This window comes from Alligator mississippiensis, chromosome 12 (assembly GCF_030867095.1).
Source record: "Alligator mississippiensis isolate rAllMis1 chromosome 12, rAllMis1, whole genome shotgun sequence".
Classification (NCBI taxonomy): Eukaryota; Metazoa; Chordata; order Crocodylia; family Alligatoridae; genus Alligator; species Alligator mississippiensis.
This window is the reverse complement of record NC_081835.1, coordinates 60,811,350-60,828,009: the sequence shown is the minus strand read 5'-3', so window position 1 is coordinate 60,828,009 and position 16,660 is coordinate 60,811,350. Positions and strand designations below refer to the sequence as shown.

Sequence of the window (16,660 nt, the reverse complement as noted above, 5' to 3'; positions counted from 1 at the left end):
TAGCGAGACATATTTCAAACCTTTAGAGGAGATTTATTATATCGTTTTTAGTTTAATTTATTCTCCTTGTTTGCATTGTGGCAGTGCCTAGGAGCCCCAGAGACCAGGACCTAATTGTACTAGGTGCTGTGCAAATGCGGAATAGTAATAGGTTCCTGCCCCAGGGAGCTCATAAGATTTTGAGGAAGTTAGAAGCTGATAGAAATATGTTATATTCACCTTTTAGTTGTGTTAAATTGTGTAATGAAGTCTCTTCAATAACCATCTGCTATTTGGCAGGTATGAAGCCTACCACCAAGACATAGTGGAGAGAGTAGCAGCCTATCCAGAAGCCATACTGAAGGAACTGATTGCATATAGCACATCCATCAGCCAATACTTTAACGTAAAGGAAGTCTTTCAACAGGTACAAACAAAACAAACAGGGTGGATTAAAATTCTGCTGGTGTGTTAGATGTTCACCTTTGGGAAATGTTCACTTAATCTTTCAAAAGCTATACATTTACAAAGGATTCTTTTCAGTGGTAAAAAAGTCCAGTTTAAACATTATGACATACAAAAAACTAGAACTCTTGGTTCCAAAATTATGCCTTCTATTAGACCAACTGGAAAATGGCAAGAAAATTGTCCTTTTAACAGTTTAAACATTCACACACTGGTGGAATAGATTTAATTTGGGGAATTGATATGGTGTTAACATTATTCCAAACAAGCAAGTTGTCGTTATTTTTTCCTGTTAGGGCTTGCCGGAGGAGACAGGCTCTGCCTCTGAAGAGCAAGGTAATGACTCAATAGTACCAGTATTGTCTTATTGTTTTAACTGTGTTTGTTTGGATTGTGACCGATGAAACTTCTGCCCTCTTTTTGTGGGGAAGAATTAGTGGAAGATTCAGAAACTGAAAATACAGAAGAGCAGCAAGAGGCTGAGAGCTTTGCAAGAGAAAGCGAAGAAGCAGAGCAATGTTCCGAGAGCCTCCAACAAGAAAATGAGGAAACAAATGCAGGTGAGGATAAGGAGAGCTTAGCACAAGAAGCTGAAGAAGCAGAAAATCAAGGGGCTGGGGAGAGCTCTGCTGAAGGAAGTGAAGGAACTGATCAGTTAGAAGAAAGTGATAATTTTGCACAACAAAGGGAAGAAGCAGAAATATTTGAGGATGAAGAGAATCAAGAGTGTAAAGAAGATGATTTGCAAGGCACTCTTCCTGAGGTAGGCCTATATTTTTTTCATAAAAATTGATCAGCCTCAGCACAAGTGAAAACCTGGTGATGTTTATAGATACAAACCACATTTGATTCCTTACTGAGTGAGCTTAGAGATGGTCTGCATCGCATACCATTACAGTTTAATGTGCAGCTTTAGACTCTGTAAGATGGTGAAGCTCGTATATCAGTATATGATTATTCTCTCTGCATTTTTTTTGCCCGTGTAGAAACAAATAACCAAAAAAGGATTTCTGATCTGGCCCCGTTTCATTCCTGCATTTGGTATTGTTGTTCTATCATCCCTGTGATGTAAAGCTGTGTACCTCAGTGTTTCATTTTCAGATTGCACTTAAAGAGCATTTTATGACAGTGGTATACCTGTGGATAGGTACCAGTTGGTGGGAGGATATTAAAACAAAGTTAGGTTAAGTATAGTCTCTCATCTTGTATCTAGTCTTGTCCGCTGTGGGTCCTCCACCTCACTGCAACTGTATCTTGAACTGCAGTCTTCCTGATCGATTGCCACTAATTGCCTTACTACCACAACCAACTAGGAACCAGTGGGTGCCTTGGAAAAGGTGTCTCAGCTGAAAATAATTCTTTTCTTGAACATTTTATTGTTTCTTCCACTAGAGAGAAAAATAGTTGTAATATTCCTTTAAAGACTTATGGATAGCTGAAGAAAACCTCTAAGAAATTCTTCAGTTCTTCAAAACAAAACAGAACACACCATGCATACCTTTTTCCTAGTCATTCTATAAAGTTTGAGTAGTAACGTTCCTGGAGAGAGCTTCAGGCTTCCACAGTTCAGTATTAGGGTGTTCTCCATTAGTCTAAGGATAGCAAATGGCCATGTCATTGTTAGCAACTCTTCCCCTCGTGGAAATACTTGTAGAGTGCAGCAAAGGATCAGAGTATTGAGACTGAAGATATTTTTCTGTTGTATGTATGTTTTCCATGCTAGGAACCAGAATATTGTTCCTGAAATCCATGGGATAATATTTTCCAAGTTAGTAGACTTACACTCATGAAAACTTACTGGTTATAAAGGTTATAGATGATGGCTTCCTATTACCTTCCTAGATCACATTTTCCGACTGTGACGAGACAGAAAGCTCTGAAATTATAGCTGAGGTCTTCTTCACCACTAGTGGAAACCTTTACTCTGTCATTAGCTGCGAGGAGTCTGACCAAACCAAGACCAAAGAGATTTGTTGTACTAAACTTAAAAAAAAAGATCCACTTCCTATGTACCTGAAACATGTGCTTATACCAGACAGCTTGCTGGAAGAGCTCAAAAAACGGTTAGTTTCTCTTTATTTTTCTTTATTAAGTTATGGGGAAATCTCAGAAAAGATGAAGGGAAAGTTTGAATGAGCATCCAAAAGCTATCTAAATATTTTAATGCTGTGTTTTATGACCCTTTCTCAAAAAATAAGGAACAGTTTTTATTGCCTTCCATCCACATGTGCCAAGGTACCAGCATTGAGCTAACATTGTATCTCTGAAGAATTTATTTGCCTAAAGAATAAAAGCATCAGTCTGCCTCACATATGCCCACAAGACACCAAGATTCCCTTCCATTGCTATATTCTTATATTTAAATTCTAGGATTCGTCTAGGATTTTTTGATCACCTGGAGATGTGGTTTGCCCAGTCCTTGTCCAATGCCTGCATCATTGTAACTGCTAAGAAAGAGGAACTGAATTCAGAACTCCAGCTTCGTCTTCATCTGCATGAACCGAGGCATGAACGCATAGAAAAGGAAATCCATGATGTCAGGGCTGGTACATGCTTCTTCACTTTGGTTATCACACCTCACTTTATGGTTATCACACTTCATTTTATGAGCTCTCCAAGTATGAATCAAAGTCTGTGACAATAAAAGTGTTAATTGATTCAATATTGGCGAATAACATGATTAACTGACTTGATTTGGAATGGCCTTCCCTAGCTCCTCTGTAAATGTTAGTTGCTTGCATGCTATTTCTGAAAAAACACTTTTTTATCCCTCACACCTGTTTCTTTCTAGAATTCACTGAAAAGAGATTCATCAGTGGCCCTGGGATAGATCGTTAAAGATGGAAAGCATCCACACCTTCCCTTAAAGTGAATGGGAGTTGTGGTGCCTGACAGCCTTGAAAATCAATTAGCCAGGGTTTGACATTACAGAAAAAGATTTTAGAAACCCTCATGAGAAAGAAGGGACAAGTGCTAAAGGTGAAGTGCTAAGGGTTGGTTTGGATACATGAAGAGAAGGAGTGAAGAGAAGGGCTTAAAGCACCACTGAGGTTGGAGCTGACTGGAAACTGGAATTTCTGCCCCATAGAAAGTTTCAGTTTTTTAGAAATGCTTTAATCCTGCTTCAGAACAAAGAGTTAAAGCCTTGGTATTTTCACAGGACAGAAGTTCTGAAAAATTCTCCTTTGGGAAGAGTGAAACAATTTTTGGCTTGCCAAGACAAAGACTTTCCCAATAGCTCAGCCACCATCAGCCTGTGTCACTGTCTGCCTCTCTGGCAGCTTCCCTGCTTGCACACTGCCTGACTGGTTTTTTAGGCGTAACACCAGGGAGCCAGATGGGGAATCAGTGTTTTTCATCTATATTGACGAAAGTGCTTTTCACCTCCAAAAATCATTTAGAAGGAAATGTCCTGAGGAGCTCTACTGAGGTGGCGAGATTGGGCAATGGGAAGGGAAACAGATATATCAACAGGATTGAGAAGGGAGGGAAGGGAAAGAACTTGGAAGTGAAAAGGAGTTTTACATTTTCAGAGGTGTCAGAGATGTTCAGAAATGGGAGGAAGGTCAAGGACACAGAGACCTCTTTGTGACTTATCTGTGTTAATTTCATGCCCGTTAAGTACTCATCTGACATTTTTTCACTCTTGCTTTCTCCTACAAACTTGCAGGGTTTCACACCCCCAGCCATATTCTCTTGAGCATAGTAGCTAGTAGTTGAGGTAAGCCTTAGTAACCAGGACATAATGGCCATATTAAATTATTTCCTTTCCTTTCAGCGGAGCTGGCACATCACCAAGATCGTCTGGAAAGTCACTGCACAGCATTGATGGAAGCTCTGAACAAAGAGAAAAGTGAGTTTCTGAAGATCCGAGAGCATCAAAATGATATCAGCAAGGAGTTCCGTGCACAGATCCAGGACATGGAGTCCGTCTTCCTCGTTGCCTCTAATGCTGAAAAGTAAGTGTGTCATGAGTTTGCTATTTCTGAGATTGCTATCATGGAGTTTTTCTCTACATTTGGCTTACGTTTTAGATCTGCCTGATCCTAGGTTTCCTGAACAGCAGCACAGATTCCTGACACTGGGTTAGTCTGAAGGATTTATTGTACTATGTAATCATCACCAGGCATTTCATGTAACTGAGGTATAAACATTCAACCCAAGAGGATTGTTTTTCTCCCTGATCCACTTTCAGCACTTTTCTCATCACAGTATATTTGGAAGGTCTCTCCCATATTACACTGCATACCTTTGAGTGAAAGTCATTGTAGAAAAGAAAATCCTTAGTTATTGGAGTTAGTTTCCATTCCCTCTCTTAGTGCATTGTAATACCTACAAACCCCAGGTACGGTTGAGTCAGTTATTTTAGCCACTACTAGGCAAAATGGAAGTTAATATCCAAAAGGTAACAGCTTTTATACCATAGTCATTAATATATGCTACCTGATAAACTGTTAGGCGAAAGTAAAGGACCTCATTGTGGTTTTGTTAAATCTTCTTGTTAAAAAATTAAAGTCAAGGTGAATTTATTATAATTTAAAATTAAATGAAGATTGTTTCACTATCCTGGTAATTAGCTAGAATGTATACAACAATACCTGTTCCTTTAGTAGTATCAACTGGTTGTGAATAGCATGTACTGTATGTACAGTTTGCCAATGGTTTGGCTAATTTATGCGCCAAAGAATTTATAATGGAGAGGAATCTAAGATGCATAGTCATTACATTCTCATTTTTCATTTTCCATTATAAACCAGCAGCCTTTGAACCAGAACATCTGTTCCATAGTTTTCCTGGAAAAAAAAAAATCTGTCTTTTCTATTAGGTTGATTTCTCTAAGCAACATTCTGCATTCAGAGATGCGTAATCATGTGGAAGTTATCCAGATTTCCCTCCGGAGTTACCGGAACTACTTGGAGGAAGCTTTGAGAAAATTACGAGATTCAAACATGGACTTCGTTAAGTCTTGCAGGTATCGGGAGACCTGGGGTGTGCTGGTCATCTTTCTCTAAATAACTTTATCCCTGTAAATCAGCTGCATATACCTCAATTTCTCTCTCCTTATCTCCTTACAAGAATTAAATTTGATCATTTATTGCCAAATCGATACAATAAAATTGAAGTATGTCCTTAAAAAATATAGACATGCTGTTGTTATAATAATATTTTAATCCCTGGAATAGATACGTAACAGTTAAGATTATAAAATTATAACTATTCAGTTAAAAATTTTTGGGTGGGCGGTGGAAGAACCCAAGTCAATTTGTGTGTTTGTTTCCTGCCTGCTGTGTTTAGATTATTTTCAGAGGGAGGTAACTTTTCTTCAGAAGAGGTAGAGCTTTTTTGCAAGCGTCTAGAGCAAGAAGCTGCACGCATTGACTTTGTTGAAGGAATAATTATGGGGGATATGGAGAAGATGGAGTCAAACTACCTAGAACAGGTATGTAGGTCTAGTATTCAGATTAACTGCTGCAGCTAAAATAACCTTTCTCATCTCCCCTGTTTCTAGATTTGGACTGAGAGCCTGTCTTTATTATTGTGTTCATGACCCTTTAGCGATGGGAAGCATTATAGAAGTGCTAAGTGTTATCTTGGACCAAGACATTCATGAATAAATTACTCCAGCCACAAGTGTGGGAAAGAGTGCTGCCAGACTGGCAGGCACAATATACACTGTAAACACAAAGTAAAACTATACACGCATTGGCATGAGCAGATTCAGCATAAAGTAATTTAAGATTCACACATGCAGATTCAGCACATTCATGTATTTCACAGTAGCTATTGCTATTAAAGGTTAGAATAGGTTTAATTTGTACTTTTTGCATTTCGTGCTTATTGCTGTTTGCATCCCAGGCTAATGAAGTTATCGGCAAGTTTGAATCAAAGTTCCATTATCTTGCTGTGGATCGACTCTTCATGGATAAAATCCAGCGATTCCTGACAAATCTACAGGTGAAAATCAAATCAGAGGTAGGAAGAAAACTATCAAAACTTTAGTTTTGTTACATCTTAATCATTATATAAAGCACTTACTTCATCTCTGACTTCTGGCTGGGTTTGAAGAGGCTTACACACTGATGGAATGGAGAGTGCAGTAGCTTTTGTCTCTTTATTTAAGAACTATATATCCTTGTTAATCTTGAAAATATCAAAACCTTAGTTGCATGATGCAACTCTAACCACATATATGTGAATAAACCAGACATCTGCTCAGTATAGGCCATGAAAAATACTGTTGCTGCTGTAAATCAATCAATTCATTCCCCATTTTGGGAACCTATTATTCACTGTTTTTACTCTTTGAAAATAAGCATTATTCCCTCCATGAGAATCTGAAACCTGTGTCTCCTCATGACTGAAGAAATACTCTTATGCTTGTGTGCACATTTCCATTTTCACCAGTGTCGCATGAATTTAAACTTCATTAACATCTTCTGCTCTAGGTAGCGAACTCCAATTTGCAGGCACAGACATTAAACTCCTATTTGGAGAAGTTCCTCATGAAAATAGATGCTTGTGCTCATCCTACTGCAGATAAAGAAGTAAGTTCCAAAGAGACATCATGAATTTGACTCACTGTACACATTTGTAGAGGTTTGGACGCATCCACCACTGTTCACTGTGGTCCAATGGACGTGCACTATTCTGGACTGTAAGTTTTTGGGATGTCACCAAACCAGGAAAGGACAGAAATGTGCACACATTAACATAGATTGTCTTTTAAATTAAAACAATGCCAGGGATTGTAAGTATGGCTTTTTAAGAATCATAAGTTTTGGTAACTAGGCTGGAAGTTAGGTAGGTAATGCCAGTCCACTCCCTTTACATTCTCAGGTAGTCTCAAATCTGACTCCTGTCTAAAAAAAAGAATATTCTTCCAACATCATAATTGATAACCATTCCCAGGGTTCATGGTACAGCCAGTTAATGTGTAAGAAGTTTATTTGGGGAATCCAAATATTGATCACCAGCAAAAATTAAGATGAGTCCACAAGTATGTAGACTGTAGAGGCATTATCCAGACTCCTCTCCGGCAGTCCTTAAAGCCAAGCTATTACCCTTTGCATTTAATAGTCATTGGCTGAAATGAGGGGAGAGCAGTACACTGTCAGTCATTTAAAAAAAAAATCAAAAATCTATTTCTATAGACAGTGACTTTGTCTCTGGATTTCTGTCTGAGGGTGAGAGAGCAGATTAGAAATGCTAAATGAATGTAATAGATAATTAGCATTTACCAAACTCACTATTTTATGTAACAAAATACCTTCCATGTTATCCTTTCTTGGTAATTAGGCTGTTACTGCAGAAGAGCTGTTTGACTTTGCCAAAGTGGTGATGAAAGAAATGAAAAAAAGGAGCAAATACCTTGATTGTCTAGTGGTAAATACAGTCATCTCCTACTATATTTTAGTATAATATTAGCCAACCTCTGTATTTTATTTCACCTTTAGGTGAATGTTATGACACAAGTACACAGTATTTTGATTATTCCTATGTTTAAAAAGGCTTTTCTTAGCCCATTATTTTGAATTTTCAAGTAAAGAATCAATATGCTTTCAAATTCTCACAAGCTGCCCAAGAGGTGGCTATAGAGAGCCTAATCCTGCAAAGCATTGAGCATTCTCAGCTACCAGTGAGGCTAGCAGAAGTTGAGGCTGCTCCATACCATTGTACAGGTGCTCACTTCTTTGCAGGAGCTGGTCCTTAATGAATGATACTGAAGGGTGGGAGGTGTTTTAAAAAGAAGAATTTCACTGGATAGTGGTTTTAGCATCAGAGGATTCATTTTCCTTATTAATTGGATTGTCTTCCCCACAGAGTGGTTTTATTTTATAATCAGGAGAAGTGATACCCAAGCATTTTGGCCCAACAGACCACTTGTAACCCTCAACATTTCTCATGCACCTACATGCACCCTTATCATCAAACCTGAAAATACTGTACAGGCAGGTGGGGCCCAGTGTGATCTGCAGACAAACCGTGGACTACTTACCACGGTCTTATGGACTACCTATGGGCTGTGGACCTTGGTTTGGGATCACTAATGCAAAGTTAATCATTGGTTTAAGACCGTCTATTTGGATATTGTTTGTTTTGATTCTAGTAATACTTGTTAGCTCTCATAGCTGCAGAATGAGAGTAACTTATTTTAAATGTTACATATTTAAGATGATCTTTCTTCCAACCCATGCATGGGACAGTGTGCATAGTGGCTAGAAATATACTTGAGAAATGAATGCCTGTATGAAATAACTGCATACCCATCTGTTAATTACCTTCAGTAGGATTTTCTTCTCTTCCACCTCCAGGTTCCCACTCTAATTCTGCCAGAGATTGTCATACAAGGCTCTCTCACTGCAGCAGTTCGAACAGAGAGTTTCAGAGAGGAGAACAAGGCGATGGTTATGGGGATAGAGAGTACTCCACTGTTGAATCCAAGCCGAATGGGAAAGCCAGCAGTTGATGATGTAGCAGTAAGCGTCATCAAAAATTTACTCCAGTGAGTGAATGTTATTCCATTCATTTCCATGTCTAAAGTTGTTATTCCCTTAACTTATTTATTTAATATTTTGTTCATTGTAATTACATCTTATTTTCATGAGGTTCCCAGGACAATTGTGCAAAGATATTCCATATATTTGTTATTTTTACTCTTGTAGAATAAAAAGGTCCCACTGAATTTAAATCATCCAGTTCATCTTTGTGCCAGTGCAGGATTGAAACATGCATGAGCAGTACTTTATCTAGTGTTTTGTCCAGTCTAGTTTTAAAAGTCCTAACCAGTGGGACTTTTGCTTCATTTAGAGAGAACTATTTCACAACCTAAAATATCTCACTGCCTTGCTGTTAATAATAGAATTGCACTAGTGCAGCTACAATATTGTAAAAACAGATGTTAATCAGCTACTAATTTTTTACTTCTGTTTGGATGAAAGGGTGATTAAATGCTACATAAAAGTATAAGAAAATGGATATAGTAAGGAACAAGAAGATTATGGCTGTCAGATAAGCAGAAGCCCAAATCATTTTCAGTAGCATGTGTGAGTGTGCAGTTGTTCTTGCAGAAACTCCTAATTCCAATTTGGCCCGATGGGTTAAATAGTCTCTATGCAAGTTATTATGTTTACACGTGACCCCATCTTGGAGATAAATCTTCAGTCAGACCGTGGCAGAGATAGAGAACTGGGATTTAGTAGCCATGTAGCTCTTTCTTTTTGTTTCAGAATTCAGCAACCCAAAAAATCCACAGAGCTGCGGCATGAGAGAGATGAACTCACACAGTCAAAATCAATTGGTATGCAAGCAGCTCCTGTATGGTTGACGTTCTTTTCTTTTGTACTGATAGAGAGGGAGAGAGAGAGACTACTTGGCAACTCTTAACATGTGGCTGTGAGCAGACATAAAGAGACCTCCATAAATCTGCGAGCCACTTTTCTCTCCTGTCTGCTGTATGCATGCTAACTGACTACTTGTGCATCATAACCTGTGTGCCCAGCCTTCTTTGGGGATATGGTGTGCTGGCAAACACAGTGGGGATGAATACGTGATAGCTGTTGTTAGCTCTTGAGTGTAGTCTTGAGACCTCTGGAGAAATCCTGACCTGCTGTTTATGAAAAGCAAAGAGGCTTGAGTCTAAAAAGGTTGAACCACCAGTTAAACAGTGACCCGGAGAGGAAGAGACTCGCTTCTTTTACCCATAGTGGTGATAGCAAAGTCCTTCCCGTGGACCTTGCTGGAGCAGCCTACGTACATCCCAAGAGACAAGCTCCTGAATTTCTGGGTGTTTAATCTAGTTCTCAAACCTCTTGAGGTTCTCTCTTCACTTGAGGCATTCAGTACTCAGCCCAGAAATAAGAACATGCTATAGAATTGTACAGGGAGGGCTTAATATTGATTTTATAGAATTTCTTCCTTTTTCCTTATTACTTATAAAGCAACTCATCCATCCACCATAACACAAAAGGAGTCGGGGTTAAACATGGTAAATGAAAATGTCCAGGCCTATCCGTCTTTCCTTGCTACTCCTGTTGCACCCAAGAAGTCTGTCTCTGTGAACAAAAGGGTCTCTGATTCAAGGTAAGGCCCATGGAAGGAGAAATCCCATTTTCCTTCCCTTCTATATCTTCTTTCTGCTTGTCTAACATTGCTCAGCTCTCTGTCCCTTTACATATTCCACCTACTATTGGTGTGAGCCCAGCTGTACCCATCATTCGGATAATCTTTTCTATGTATTTCTGCCTTACCTGTTTTCCCTCTTATTTCAGATCTCATCCCTTTTTCTTCCCCTACCTCTGTCTGAAAATTTCCCCCTCCCTCTCCTGCTGTATGTTCTCTGAAGTGTGTTGGGATACAGGTTGCTGTTATACAAAATAGGGATGTGGATATAATAAACAATTACAAAGAGTACAGTCTTCAAAATGTGGGGTGGGTGTGCGTGTGCGTGTGTGTGGGTGTGTGTGCAAATTAAGCTTTCTGTGTTTTAATTTTTACATGTCGGTGTTTAAACAGGATGTTTTCTTTTGGATGCTCATCTGGGCTCACAGTCAAATTAAATGGACATTAGCATAATTAGGTACAAATCTGATCACCTAAAACAGGTAAAAAGGGAAAGTTTTGTGGAACAATATAGAAAAAGAATCTTGATTGCTACTCCTACCAGATGATAATTTTCATATAGTATTAATTTTGGATCTGAAAATATTGCCACCGTGTTTTTAATGTGATTAAGTCCACCTGACTGAATATTACAACTAATTAAATGTGGGAAAGACTAATCTTTTTCAAAAGTCCGAATATTTTTGAATCGTCAGAAAATACTTGCTTCCTCAGCATACACAGATACAGCAGACCAACTCGAACTGACAAGAAGTTCCAGATCTTTGGAGAGAAACTTCAAGACCCTGAGTAAGTTTGCTTAGTATTTCCTAAAGTATCATAGTTTCATAGTTGGTCGGGTTGGAAGAGACCGGAGCAGATCATCAAGTCCGACCCCCTGCCGTGGCAGGAAAGAGTACTGGGGTCAAACGACCCTGGCAAGGTGTTCATCTAGCCTCCTCTTAAAGACCCCCAGGGTAGGAGCCAGCACCACTTCTCTTGGAAGTTGGGTCCAGATCGTAGCCGCCCTGACAGTGAAGTAGCGCTTCCTGATATCTAGCCTGAATCTCCCCTCTGCCAGCTTGTGACCGTTGTTTCTAGTCACTCCTGGTAGTGCTCGGGGGAACAGGGACTCCCCCAGTGCCTGTTGGTCCCCCTGACTAGTTTGTAAACAGCTACTAGATCCCCCCTCAGCCTTCTCTTGTGGAGGCTGAACAGGTTCAGGTCCCGTAGCCTCTCCTCGTAGGGCCTGCCCTGCTAACCCCTGATCATGCAGGTGGCCCTCCTCTGGACCCTCTCCATGCTGTCCACATTCATCCTGAAGTGCGGCACCCAGAACTGGACGCAGTACTCCAACTGCGGCCTGACCAGTGTCACATAGAGGGGGAGGATCACCTCCTTGGACCTGCTCGAGATGCATCTGTGAATGCATGACAAGGTGTGGTTGGCCTTCCTGACTGCGTCCCCACACTGTCAGCCCACGTTCATTTTGGCATCAGTAATGACTCCAGGATCCTTTTCTGCCTCTGTACTGACGAGAAGGGAATTCCCCAGCCTGTAGGTATCATTCTAAAATACATCAGCTTGGGTAAGCCATGATAATGATGGACTGTGATTTTAGTTAATTGGGGTCTTGGTATTACACCATACTTTCAAATGCAGTGTGTGTCTACACTTGTTTTCCTTTCTGTCTCCTGTCAGTAGACACCTGAGCCAGCCTCTAATATTTTGGGCTTCCTTAAACAATAAGATTTATGATCTTAAGCACAGGATGGAGGGGGTTGCCTTTTTTAATATGCTGGATATGAATTTTTCCTCTAACTGTGACCCATTTTATGAGCACATTATTGTTATGCTCTTCTTGCTGTATTTATATTTTGGTTTACTTAACATGAAAGGGGAATATATTAAAATAATAAAAAAATAAAATATATTTTAAAAAGCTAGCAGAGCTTCTCTTGGAAGTTGGTTCTAGTATAATCCATTTTGGATTGTCCCTGTTTGTCTTGATTTCAGTCATTTTAAAGGGATTCTCACAGATATTCTCTGGAAGGCTAATGACACTTTGCTGTATCTTGCTGAGGTAAGAAAGCATCTTTTGCAGACTTTCCGCTATGGTAGCTCTCCAGTTTTTTGTTTTTTACTTATTGCTTTGGATATTAACAGTAATTTTCCCTTCTGTAGCAGTTCACTCAATGATAGAATAATAATACTTATGCCACTGAAGCTTTAGGTTCTGTATAAATATTAGCTAAACTGTTCAGTATCATAGAATCATAGAAAATTAGGGTTGGAAGGGACCTCAGGAGGTCACATGTAGTCCATTCCCCGCTCAAAGCAGGACCACCCACTACTAGATCATTCCAGCCAGGGCTTTGTGGTGGGGTTTTAAAAACCTCCAAAGATAGAGATTCCACCATCTCTGTAGGTAACCCATTCCAGTGCTTCACCATCCTTCTAGTGAGAAAGTTTTCCCTAATATCTAACCTAAACCTCCCTTGCTGCAACTTGAGCCCATTGCTCCTTGCTCTATCATCAGCCACCACTGAGAACAGTCCAGCTCCATCCTCTTTGGAACCCCCCTGCAGGTAATTGAAGGCTGCTATTCAATCCCCCTCGGTCTTCTCTTCTGCAAACTAAATCAGCCCAGTTCCCTCAGCCTCTCCTCAGAAGTCATGTGCCCCAGCCCCCAAAGCATTTTTGTTGCCCTCCGCTGGACATCCTTTCTATAGTGGGGGGCCCACAACTGGACACGGCACTCCAGATGTGGCCTCACCAGTGCAGAATAGAGAGGAATAATTACTTCCCTCAAACTGCTGGCAATGCTCCTACTAACAACATGCTGAACCGCATTAGCCTTCCTATCCCAGTAAGGCAGCATAGCAGGAAAGGATGAACACACACCTCTCTACTATAGTCATGGAAAAGAAAAGACTCCAAGGTACGCAACTTGAATTAAATTAGTTATAGGAGGATCTGGAAGCAACATCAGAGTCTGAAACACTGTAAGTGAAAAAATTAGTTATAATAGGATCTGAAAGAAGTGTCAGAGTCTGAGACAGTGTAAGTGAAAACGTCTTGCTTCTAGTTTCTCATGGGCTGTCTTGTTTATTATAAATATGCTGCAATTACTTTAATATTCAGAATCACACTTCATAGGCCAGTGAGTTCAGGGACAGCAATCTCAGTAGCAAGATGTTGCTACTAGTTGTAACACAACGATTCTCCTCTAATACCTGGTAATTTTACTACACACAATATTTTCCTCTGTGGCAGCTACAGGCTCAACATAAAATCTCTGATAAGGCCCAGGGAGAAGGGGAAAAAGGTGGCACAGAAAGAAGAAAAAACTCTAGAGATCCTCTCTACTAATATGTTCAGGGAAGGGAATCTTTGATTGGATGTTTGGGGTTTTTTTTTTACTTTCCAAAGGAGTTCTACCGAAAGGATAAGCATCAAATTACCAGGCCTGACTATCTGCAAGAAACATTTGAGCAGTGTGCAGAAGTGCTGGGGCAGAAGCTCCTGTCTTATCAAGCCCAGACTGATGACTACTACAATTCCTGCCTCAGAGGTAAATTCCTAGAGCAAAAACTTTATGTTCCTTTTATTTAGTAGGAAATGACAATTGGAACATTCAGAGGTCTAGAGTCACCTTATTTCAGTCTTGGTCCAGTGATAATGGAAAAAGGAATCAGAATGGCCCTCATATAATGTTAAGGTCTCGTTATACCACTGCATTGTTATATCCTGCTTTTAAACTGTGCAACACATAAGAACTCACTTCCACTTTCATTTCAGTCTGTGCAAAACTTTAAATTGATTTCAGTCAGACCAGAACTGAGTACCGTAACGACCTGTAATTTGGATGGTATCAGACGTTAAAATGTCATCTGCAGAAGCATTTAGCTGACAGACCTGTACAGATGTTTGGGAACTGTATGTTTCTTAAAGCACTGAGGTCTGGACTAGAAAGCAGAAAGTGTATGAAAAAGATTTTGTGAACAAAGCATCCAGTCATTTTGACATGTATACTGTGTATTCTTTTGATGATTTCTGGTTCTTTGACTTGAACCTGTGCATGCCTCCCTTTCCAAAAGAGTTCCGAGATCAGTTGAAGTTGTTTGAAGAACAGCTTCCTCACGTTTCCCATCTGGCTATTGACAGCCTTTTAAAGGAACATGAAGAGCAGCTCAGATGCTCCATGGATCAGATTCGGCACCTCTACAGAAAACAAATAGAGGCATGGGACAATGCAAAGGTATGGTTTATGGGCATCTTGGAATTCTTCATCCATAAATATGCCACAGATAGCAAAAAGCATTTTTGTATCGTTCTTTAACCAGCTTAACCTGCACTGAGCAATTTCCACAGCAACATGTGGTAGAAAATCTAGCATATGCTTGGCTGGGGAATACTGTTGTACAAGCTGATGACAAGGGTGGTCAAGCATTGGAACAGGCTTCCTGGATACGTAGAGGTTGGACAGACACTTGCCCAGGATGTTTCAGTCAGGGATGAGCCTGCTTTGAGCAGGCGGCTGGGCTAGATGACCTTGTGAAGTCCCTTCCAGCCCTACTTTCCTAGATTCTAAGCTCCCAGAAAGTTAATGATTTTAATTAAATGTTTCTGCCTATCTTGCGGCTCATGTTCAGCACACACGGCTTGTATCTTTATCCCAGAGCCTGTGAGCAATCTGACTTTTCATTTGTCAAAGCAAAGAAGGGAGCAAAAAGGTGAGCACTTGGAGTTATTTTTGACAGGAAAGGGAAAGACTTGAATTTTGCTCCTTGGAATCAAAGGCTGCTACCTGCAGTGGGCTTTGTGCCAAATCCTGCAAACTGGGACAGATCCTTTAGGGAGCAAATGAACACCTTACATGAAAAGATTGATAGCACATGGTTTATATCAATATTAGGGAATCAGCATTTGAGATTAAAGCCATTCAAAAAAGGGAGCTAACACCACTGACAGGTAAGTGGTAAAAACATGGCTGCTCATGCCATCACCTCCAGCTTGGTCATCTCTAGTGCTTGTGTTGTAAGTAGGATCAGGGAACGTCTTCCTCTGTAGTTCCTTATAGGATTGGCCTATACTGCACTGCCAGGTTTCTTTGCAGCTAGTTAACAGTAGATAGTCTTCACTCTTTTTATTGACTTCAATTTAAAAAGTTGTTTTATTTGTCTCACTCTCTGTGACCCAGTTGGGTATTCTTGACCAAATTGCTATGTTGTTTGATAAAAGATTGTGAACAAGAATAAATTGCATCCAGCTCTTGGGCACCCAGACAACTTGTCCCAGCTGAAGACTTTGTGTGAAGAGGAGGAAAAAAGACAAAAGGACCAAGTTGATGGGATTCATGTCAATACCCAGAAACTGCAAGTATGAGTGACACACTAAAACGTGGCTTGTTAGAACCCAGCAGATTTCTCACTGACGACTAAGATTGGGGGCTTGGATGTTTTTTAAAAATTAAAGTGAACTAAAAAAGCTCTTTTGGTTTTAGCAGTCCCATCACAGAAAATAGCTTTTAACTCAGAATTCTGTGCTATGACCCCTAGACCTTGCACCTTTTTTAAGTGTGCATAAATAGAGGTTTGCCATACAATTAACACATCCATTGTTCTCAGGGAATATTATTCCCAATGCAAACTGAGAGAAGGAATGTGCCTGCTTTTCTCTGTTTCCTTTATGATAACAGCTTTAACTGACACACTCAAATTGGCCGTTGTAGTCACTATATATGTGAGTGGAATACTGGTGACACCCCTTGGTTAGCTTTTTAAATTGCAGCTGGTGGGCGTCTGTTTTTCTCTGTGGACGTCTCCCCTAGCATAAATAATTGAAGCTTTTCTCTGTAGTATTAAGACTCTGAACAACTAGAATTGTTATAGGGTAACATGAAATTGCATCCTAATTTAAAAATACTCTGAAGGAAGGTGTTCCTCTAAAGTCCTGAAAGAGCATTAAAAACAAAAGGCTTTCACTGAAGGTTCAATGGAGTCATGCTCCAGAGTCTTATTTATTGTTACCCTTTTGACTCGAGCAGCTAGCTATTTCAGGGCCTGGTATTTTATTCCAGTTATGAAGAGAAGTTGGTAGTTAAACCAGGCATTTT

At 39.9% G+C, this 16,660-nt stretch overlaps 1 protein-coding gene across 4 annotated transcripts in view; it reads left to right on the top strand.

The window, feature by feature from the left end:
- Positions 1 to 16,660, top strand: part of CCDC180 (coiled-coil domain containing 180) — a 42,492-nt gene that overhangs the window by 16,154 nt on the left and 9,678 nt on the right. For 3 of the 4 annotated variants that reach the window (XR_002086490.2, XM_019475865.2, XM_019475866.2), the window contains exons 16-34: positions 280 to 406; positions 741 to 780; positions 876 to 1,207; positions 2,287 to 2,507; positions 2,815 to 2,990; positions 4,223 to 4,403; positions 5,270 to 5,416; positions 5,740 to 5,884; positions 6,301 to 6,417; positions 6,891 to 6,989; positions 7,741 to 7,827; positions 8,757 to 8,947; positions 9,672 to 9,742; positions 10,383 to 10,524; positions 11,278 to 11,352; positions 12,559 to 12,625; positions 13,975 to 14,116; positions 14,643 to 14,803; positions 15,787 to 15,924. Coding sequence is in view for 3 of the 4 variants with exons in the window: in XM_019475865.2 (XP_019331410.2) it covers positions 280 to 406; positions 741 to 780; positions 876 to 1,207; positions 2,287 to 2,507; positions 2,815 to 2,990; positions 4,223 to 4,403; positions 5,270 to 5,416; positions 5,740 to 5,884; positions 6,301 to 6,417; positions 6,891 to 6,989; positions 7,741 to 7,827; positions 8,757 to 8,947; positions 9,672 to 9,742; positions 10,383 to 10,524; positions 11,278 to 11,352; positions 12,559 to 12,625; positions 13,975 to 14,116; positions 14,643 to 14,803; positions 15,787 to 15,924 (2,659 nt within the window). In the remaining variant the exon portion in view is untranslated. The remainder of the gene's footprint in view (positions 1 to 279; positions 407 to 740; positions 781 to 875; positions 1,208 to 2,286; positions 2,508 to 2,814; positions 2,991 to 4,222; positions 4,404 to 5,269; positions 5,417 to 5,739; positions 5,885 to 6,300; positions 6,418 to 6,890; positions 6,990 to 7,740; positions 7,828 to 8,756; positions 8,948 to 9,671; positions 9,743 to 10,382; positions 10,525 to 11,277; positions 11,353 to 12,558; positions 12,626 to 13,974; positions 14,117 to 14,642; positions 14,804 to 15,786; positions 15,925 to 16,660) is intronic. The other variant, XM_059715634.1, reaches the window with a different exon arrangement.